Source organism: Trachymyrmex septentrionalis, unplaced genomic scaffold (assembly GCF_001594115.1).
Source record: "Trachymyrmex septentrionalis isolate Tsep2-gDNA-1 unplaced genomic scaffold, Tsep1.0 scaffold161, whole genome shotgun sequence".
NCBI lineage: Eukaryota > Metazoa > Arthropoda > Insecta > Hymenoptera > Formicidae > Trachymyrmex > Trachymyrmex septentrionalis.
This window is the reverse complement of record NW_017304770.1, coordinates 166,471-173,928: the sequence shown is the minus strand read 5'-3', so window position 1 is coordinate 173,928 and position 7,458 is coordinate 166,471. Positions and strand designations below refer to the sequence as shown.

Sequence of the window (7,458 nt, the reverse complement as noted above, 5' to 3'; positions counted from 1 at the left end):
ATACATATTAAAAGTATCAGAAATATTATTTACAAGATATTTTTAATAAATGTAGATGGAAAAAAATGGTGACATAGTCATTGGTAAAAAGAGGAAGAGAGACGACGACACGAGTACAATAGATGAAGTGAAACAAGAAACATCGGAGATTTTAGAAACAACATCACCGAAAGATAAAAAGAAGAAAAAAGAAAAGAAAAAGAAGAAGGAGAAACATGACATAGAAGGCGAAGAGTCCGTAGTAATGGAAGAAGTTACCAGTGGGGTAAGTGGATTTTGTTGTCACAATTACATTTATAATCCAAAAATTTGGACGTTATATAATTATTACAAGATACTTATATATATATGTGTGTGTGTGTGTGTATGTGTGTATGTTATAGGAATCTTTGGCAAAGGAAGAGAAGAAAAAGAAGAAAAAGAAAAAGAAGGATAAAGATCAAGAACTTGTGTTAAGTTAGATTGATATTCAAAAAAAGAAAAATTTTTAGATTAAACTGTTACATAAAAAAATGTACAGTTATTTTTTATTGAATTATACATTATTCTGCTGTATGTTACGAGAGAATGTCCTAGTTTTATATATACACTATTTTCTTGACTTTATAAATGTTTGTATTCCGAAAATCTAAAGGAATACAAACTATTCTGCGATCCTTTAATTTACATTTCCTAATAGTTTTCATATATTATCTATTACATATCTTTTTTTTCAAATGCAAATATATACGTCTAAACTAGTATTCTAACTTATAATCTGAGTTTCGGTAAATTAAGTTCAAAGAATTTATGTATTACTGTGTACATATGTATCTTTTTATCACGCGAAGACAGGAATCATGTATAGAGTATAGTTATGTAACTAATGCATTTTTTATGTTTTCTCTGCAATACGTGAATCTATATCTACCATTATATTAAGAATATAATTAATGATATAGATTATACATTGTATTCATAGATAACTCAGTATCAATAATATCATAATAGATTATAAAATATCTTATTTTCTATGATTTCTTTTTATCGTATGTACTTATTCTATGTCAGATATCAGAATTATTGTGTATCTCATCTTTTGTCTATTAAACATTCACATGTTATAATTAATAACAATGTTTAGTATCAATTTGATTAATTATACCAAAATTTTATAAAGAAAACATTTTTTTTATAAAACCATAGTAAGAGAGAATAGTGTCCATGTATTAATTCGTATTTTTGCTGAATTGTGTCCATTTTGGAAAATAACAAAACGTTATATTTCTATTTTAAAAAGATGTATATTTCCTTTAAATATCATATTGCAAGTGATGTATTGGAAAACAGTTATTTGAATACAACCGTATCGAGCATAGCTCCCAAGCATTGAACAATATTTGTAGCCATTAATGTGTCCACCTTCTCTTCCAGATGCCGTTTCGGATCTTGCTTGCCTACATTCTTTATCGCTAATTGCTCTGGTGTCATCTTTTCCTCCTCTTCCAAGGCCTATGAAAACAAAAATGTTATTATGATAAAAGATACTTAATACATCCAATATGCATATACTATACAAAAGTATAGGTATGTAATAAAGTCTTTAAACTGTGTCTGCTTTGTGCAATGTTTCACCTTATTATAATTCTTCGCGAGTTCAAGCATCTCGGAAACGATATTCTCATTGAGTCGACTATGCTCTGAATATTCGGCAAGAGTAAGACCATCCATCCATGTTTTTTTATGAAGATTCAGCAGCATCTTTTGTTCCAGTTCGTTCTTGCGATAATTAATACTAATACTGTAATAATGCCGATTCAGTCCGTGTATCAATGCTTGAACAGACGGCTTCTGTAGGTGACCTAAATTCGATGTCGTTTGTCTGGGTTCTTGTCCTAAAACCTGCAATTGGTACGACAGAGTTACACAATTGGAAAACATTTATTATTGTTGTCATAAATGTACTCACCATCATGTTTGGATTTATTAGTCTAAATGCATCGATAACAACTTTTCCTTTCACTGATTGTATAGGATCAATGACAACAGCTACCGCTCTTTCACTAAGAGCCTCAAAGGACTGTTGTGTATTAATGTCTACTCCAGACAGCCAGCATCCAAATCCTGGATGGGAATGATACCAGCCAACCACCATTTCTGGCCGACCAGTTTGTTTTAGCATGTCCAACATCTTTGCTTGGAACACTGGATCTACTGCTTCTACACTAACACCCTAAGAGAACATAAAAATAATAAATGACATTTACAAAAGTACTTTATCAATTTTTTCGTTTATATCTTAACATTTACCGTTCCTGTTTGCGGCATAGCAAAGACGTCAATAACGCGAACGGTATAATCATCAACAAATTCACCCAGCATCAAACCCATCACTTCCATCGGTACTCCGGCACGGCCGTGCTTAAGCATTTTCAAGAGAGCCAAGGACGATATGTATACCTATAATAATGCAAAAAAATAAGACAATATGAAGGAAATAAAAAACACAATAATATACTCTGAATAATAGGTACCTGCTCAGCTGTATCCACAACGGGTGCGTCAGAGGGTGGTGGCCCTTGATTTAGGCCTGGCATTCCACCGCCTAATCGCAATAGCCTGTCCATTTTTATGTTATTCAAGTTCTACACTCTGCAAATATTTGAAACACATACAATTACAGTACAAACCTTTGGAAATCCGGTATGTCATATTGTATGTACATACAAGCTAACATTTAGAGGTTAGAAAAAGAACGCTATGTGAATTTTCTGTTATCCCTTGATGATATACAGTTCAAAAGTGCGCGCAACTCTTATCAGATTAAGATATAAGTTGTTCTTACGATAATTCTTGTCTTTAGCAACAAAATTTCCTCGTTATTGCGATAGACCGAACGAGCATTCCTTCTTCGGAGTTACTTGGAGTCACCGATGACAAGTCTCAAATGTGCACAATCACGAGCGCAGTCTGCTGGTAATGCTGGTTGCTCTAAGTGTGCTCAGTGTTGCAAAGCGGCGGGACGAAAACAGGACTGTCAAGTCGTATATTTCATTTTATTGTATATTTTTGTTTTATTTTTTTTAAATCATTTATTGTTTCTCTTGATCCTCTCGATTTATAAGAAACTCGCATGAAAATGCACGCTAATGTTCTTTTCCCGTGACTTTGAGCTTTTATATATATATTTTTTTATGCAAAAAAAAAAAAAAATAAAATTCTTTCCCAAGAAAAATCGACTTTTCTTTTTTCTAAGCGTATATCAATAAATTGATACAAAAGTAAACTTTATTTAAAATATTATTTTATAACTTTTATCGTAAAAGTTTCGAAAACATTTGATAAAGAAACAAGCGAAAATGTCTTTTGTTACATTTAAGTACGAATCTGTCATGACAGAGTCACGTGGTTTGACACACGTGTGATGAATGCGAATAAGTGGTGGAAGTGAAAAATCTTTCAACGTAGTGTACCCTGTAAAGATATTTTTATCTGCTCCGAAAACTTCAACAGCATGAAGGAGGATTACTCGGTGCTTTCGCCAAAATTCGGCGGGGGACCGAAGGGACTAGGTAATCTTTTTATTGCGACGCATTTTTCGCGCCGTGAAATGGCGAAATAACTTCGTCGCCGGTTGCGGAATGTCGAGACCTGTTGATGACAGGTTAGAATTTGTAATCCTGACAGAGAGAGAGAGAGAGAGAGAGAGAGAGAAAGTTAAACGCACCCGGGATCTTTATACTCTTTGTATTCGAAGTCCGAAATTTGCTGACAATAAAAAAATAAGTATTTCTTGTTCAGCAATTCACATATTCGCTGCGGTCTCATGATCTCTCCTTCTTTCGAAGTGTCAGAATATTTTATGTTTATTTCATGTTTATTTCAGGTGATCCTAATGACAAAAGTTTAAGGAAGGTAGAGAAAGATGTGTTGGTACCCAAGTTGATGCGAGAGAGAACCAAATCCGAAAAATGTGTCAACGAGGTCAAAGGTAATTTATTTGGACAAATTACTTGATTCCTAGATAATGCATTATTTATTGTTATAACTGTAAGATTTTGTTTAAGACTTTTGAACCTGAAAGAGAGGGTATAGTCAAATAATATGGATTATTAGACTCGTTTTATTATTTTTAATTAATTACTAGCAGATGAATAAAAAAATTCATATATTTAATTAATTTTATTTTCTTTTAAAATTATAAACTTATTTTTTTAATTCGAAAAACTCAAATTTATTATATTAGCATCTTGGATTCTCAGAAAATCTTCCTGTAATATTCGCCTCCAATTCTTTCTTTTTTTTTCCAAATTAATTTCTTGTAAATACTTATTAAGCATAATCTGCTTAATTATTTTTATTTTTTTAATTTAGTGACCCTCTCCCCCTCATCATGATCAAAATGACAACAAATAACGTTATTTTATTACTTGGCTTTGCGCCAGCGAATCAAATGTCTTCTCTTTCTTAGAATTTCACGATTGCTGTCTCAATTCTGGTCTGCTGAACGTCGTAAAATGTAGGAAAGAAAATGATAAGATGAAGGCCTGCATGGAAAAGTGGTTCTACAATCAAGACTTTATCAAAGAATGCACAGAGCAGTATCTGGAGGAAAGGAGTGAATTTAGAAAGACTGGTATTCCCAAAACGCGAAAAAGCATTAGAATGGAGAGCTCATCAATGTGAACATATAGATAATGAATTGGCAATTGTGCAGAGATATTATCGAGATTTTTACTTAGCTCTTTAGATATAACATCTGTGATTGGTCTACCAACAATTCTACCAGTAAAACAAAGCTTTGAAAATTGCTTAGAGATTGCTTTAATAAAGCTGAAAACGAATTATTGAAAGTTAAAATTATATTGATTTTGATTCTTGCATTGAATTCATATTGTAGTTGAATGTACATGGTAAACTGTTTAAATTGTTTTAAATTGTTGCTTTCTATTGCATCTACTTATTGTATGGCAGTGTAAAATAGTATTCTATATATGTGCCATTGTAGTACGATCGAAACATTCTCAACGAGTACATTCCAGATAGTACAGAGAGTTCAAAAAGAATTCAGTGATATGTTCATCAATTCTGAGCTCATTTTCAAATGCAAAAAGAATTCTTTTTCTGAAAAGAGTTCTTGTTGCATTTGAAAATGAGTTCAGAATTGATGACATATCACTGAATTCTTTTTAAACTCTTTGTGCTATATCTGGGATGATAAATATCTAATAATGGTTTCCTACTTTGTAGGAAAATCAAAGATCTATAATAGAATAAAAAAATAATATAGACATTTGACTAAGAACATAGTTATTTGACAGAATTGGCACATGTTATCTTAAATAAAAACTTGTTTAAAAAATTGAGTCACGCGAATTTAATTCCCATATTCTTGCAGATTTATAACTGCTGACTCCGCTTAAATCGCCAACTTCTCGCATATTGTTCAAACTCAAATTTTGTATTTTTGTGTTAATACATAACAATTTTTTATAACATGTTTTAATTTAATCAGCAATTAACTTAGCAAATAACACTTTCAATATTTTATTAATATAATCACCAATTTTTGTCGCAAGAAAGAAGAAACTAAGGACGAATTACACAGTTAAATAAATTAACAACCTGAGTGAAAATTGTCCACGTTTAAGAAGTCGTTTAACGCAGTCTGTAGAATATTTCGCGATTAGATTTATTCACTATATCGACGATTCACACAATCGGCAGAATTGTTAATTTATTTAACTGTACAATTTGTCCTTATATTCTCTTCTTTCTCGCGACAAAAAATGATAATTTTATCCATCTGCATCGCGAGACTGAGAAGTTTAAAATAAGAAGCGCGAGAGCGCTTTATTTAAAGGATTTCCGTAATAGAGCCTCCGTTATCATCGCTGCGGTCCACGTGGAGACTGTAGATTCGTTTTCTCGGGGAGGGAGCATCGGCCGCTGAACGTCTGGCGTACGTTTTCTCATCCGCCGTACGATCAGCATACCAGAGGCGCGTCTCGTCGGTGTCGGTAGCGTCGTCGCGGCGCGTCCTCCTATAAACGAACGCGGAAGGTGGGGGTGTGTGCTGTATTACGATCTTTCTTGCTGATGTGGAAGTCGCGCGAGCCGTAGCGAGAGAGATTTTATTTCAACTCATCTGTCGTTTCTTCATTCCGACGTAAGAAAGACGTCTCGTAAATTCACCGAGCCTCTGGGTCGACGATCTCTCCCTTTTTCTCTCTTCATTGCACCTTTCCCTTTGTTTTTTCCTTCGTCCCGCTTGTACAATTTCCGTATATAGTCTGCGAGCGCTCATGTTCCTCCAAATCCTAATTGGTTTTTCCATCCTGGCGACGGCGATTCCGAAGCAGGTGATCCCGGATGGCGAGCATCGCATTTTAAACAAGGTTAGAGGGAAACTGTGAATTATCTTTGATAGTTGTTTTCGTATTCTATAAGTGATCAAATAAAAGTCAGTCCTGACATTTAAAGCATTTTTTTTCTATAACAGAAAAATGAAGTTCTATTGGTAGGTAATGTGACATTTGCTTTTTTTTGCAAGGCATTACTGGGTGATGTCTCTTCAACTTGTCCCTTCAGGACGTTATATCATATAGATAGCACAAGATATTTTAAAGCAGATACTAAATATATACTAATTATTTTTCTAATTTCCTTCACAAAATTGAATAAAGTCAAACTACATTCCATCTTTCTTTTTAATTCACAAAAATATATTATCTTTATTAAAAATTTCTTCTTGTATCACTTTTATTAATTAGTTATAGTTGTTAAGAAATAAAAAAAAGAAACGATTCAAAAACTTACTAAGTGTATTATATTCTAGGATGCAGGCAGTAAAGATCACTATGTTCACTCCCAACACAATCCAGCCTATGATCACGAAGCTTTCCTTGGAGAAGAAGCCAAAACCTTTGATCAGCTGACTCCTGAGGAAAGTACGAGGCGATTGGGGATAATTGTTGATAAAATAGATAAGGATAACGATGGCTATGTGACGCAAGAGGAACTTAAAGATTGGATAATGTACACACAGCAACGTTACATCAGGGATGACGTGGAGCGTCAATGGATATCCCACAATCCGATGGGGAAGGAGAAATTGTCTTGGACGGAATACAAAGACATGGTTTACGGTGATATGGAGGAACAAGAGGCGGAAAGACGAGAGAGCGACAAAACGGACGAGTCGTTCTCGTATGTTCAAATGTACAAAAGAGATCGCAGGAGATGGACCACTGCGGATCTGGATGGTGATGATGCTCTGACCAAAGAAGAATTCACTGCCTTTCTTCACGCAGAAGATGCGGAGCACATGAAGGACGTGATAGTGCTGGAAACGATGGAGGATATTGATAAGGATGAAGATGGAAAGATATCTCTTGCAGAATATATTGGTAAGGGGGAATTATCATTGCCCTGATGAACATTTTTTCTAAAATTTTTTATATCAATTAGAACATTTTT

General features: G+C 33.8%; 4 protein-coding genes across 6 annotated transcripts in view; 3 read left to right on the top strand and 1 right to left on the bottom strand.

Moving 5' to 3' along the window:
• The window catches only part of LOC108746216 (H/ACA ribonucleoprotein complex subunit 4), a 3,036-nt gene extending 2,561 nt beyond the window's left edge, over nucleotides 1–475 (top strand). The window contains exons 7-8 of the mRNA XM_018482847.1: nucleotides 56–265; nucleotides 384–475. Of these exons, the coding sequence (XP_018338349.1) occupies nucleotides 56–265; nucleotides 384–461 (288 nt within the window). The 3' untranslated portion in view covers nucleotides 462–475. The remainder of the gene's footprint in view (nucleotides 1–55; nucleotides 266–383) is intronic.
• Nucleotides 476–1,200: 725 nt separating this feature from the next.
• Nucleotides 1,201–2,967, bottom strand: LOC108746209 (26S proteasome non-ATPase regulatory subunit 14). Of its 2 annotated transcripts, none has more exons than XM_018482831.1 (6): nucleotides 2,707–2,967; nucleotides 2,514–2,631; nucleotides 2,290–2,439; nucleotides 1,949–2,212; nucleotides 1,615–1,881; nucleotides 1,201–1,491 (listed from the first exon to the last, which is right to left on the bottom strand). In XM_018482831.1, exons 2-6 carry the CDS (start codon nucleotides 2,604–2,606, stop codon nucleotides 1,330–1,332), a joined length of 936 nt encoding a protein of 311 aa, XP_018338333.1. In that variant the 5' UTR covers nucleotides 2,607–2,631; nucleotides 2,707–2,967; the 3' UTR covers nucleotides 1,201–1,329. The 2 variants fall into 2 exon arrangements, with proteins under 2 accessions (XP_018338333.1, XP_018338332.1); XM_018482830.1 differs by having other exon boundaries at nucleotides 2,825–2,967.
• A 401-nt stretch (nucleotides 2,968–3,368) lies between these two features.
• Nucleotides 3,369–4,867, top strand: LOC108746210 (COX assembly mitochondrial protein homolog). Of its 2 annotated transcripts, none has more exons than XM_018482832.1 (3): nucleotides 3,369–3,551; nucleotides 3,866–3,970; nucleotides 4,451–4,848. In XM_018482832.1, exons 1-3 carry the CDS (start codon nucleotides 3,494–3,496, stop codon nucleotides 4,663–4,665), a joined length of 378 nt encoding a protein of 125 aa, XP_018338334.1. In that variant the 5' UTR covers nucleotides 3,369–3,493; the 3' UTR covers nucleotides 4,666–4,848. The 2 variants fall into 2 exon arrangements, with proteins under 2 accessions (XP_018338334.1, XP_018338335.1); XM_018482833.1 differs by lacking the exon at nucleotides 3,369–3,551 and adding an exon at nucleotides 3,565–3,643 and having other exon boundaries at nucleotides 4,451–4,867.
• A 996-nt stretch (nucleotides 4,868–5,863) lies between these two features.
• LOC108746215 (calumenin-B) overlaps nucleotides 5,864–7,458 on the top strand; it is a 2,617-nt gene continuing 1,022 nt past the window's right edge. The window contains exons 1-2 of the mRNA XM_018482846.1: nucleotides 5,864–6,377; nucleotides 6,818–7,388. Of these exons, the coding sequence (XP_018338348.1) occupies nucleotides 6,285–6,377; nucleotides 6,818–7,388 (664 nt within the window). The 5' untranslated portion in view covers nucleotides 5,864–6,284. The remainder of the gene's footprint in view (nucleotides 6,378–6,817; nucleotides 7,389–7,458) is intronic.

Bases quoted from the DNA above. Each gene is read 5' to 3' on its own strand.
- LOC108746209 (XM_018482831.1), bottom strand. From the start codon at position 2,606: ATGGACAGGCTATTGCGATTAGGCGGTGGAATGCCAGGCCTAAATCAA. The intron at 2,440-2,513 runs GTACCTATTATT...GCATTATTATAG, and splicing joins TTGTGGATACAGCTGAGCAG to GTATACATATCGTCCTTGGC. The intron at 1,492-1,614 runs GTGAAACATTGC...TTGTTTTCATAG, and splicing joins TCGCGAAGAATTATAATAAG to GCCTTGGAAGAGGAGGAAAA.
- LOC108746210 (XM_018482832.1), top strand. From the start codon at position 3,494: ATGAAGGAGGATTACTCGGTGCTTTCGCCAAAATTCGGCGGGGGACCG. The intron at 3,552-3,865 runs GTAATCTTTTTA...TGTTTATTTCAG, and splicing joins CGGGGGACCGAAGGGACTAG to GTGATCCTAATGACAAAAGT. The intron at 3,971-4,450 runs GTAATTTATTTG...TCTCTTTCTTAG, and splicing joins ATGTGTCAACGAGGTCAAAG to AATTTCACGATTGCTGTCTC.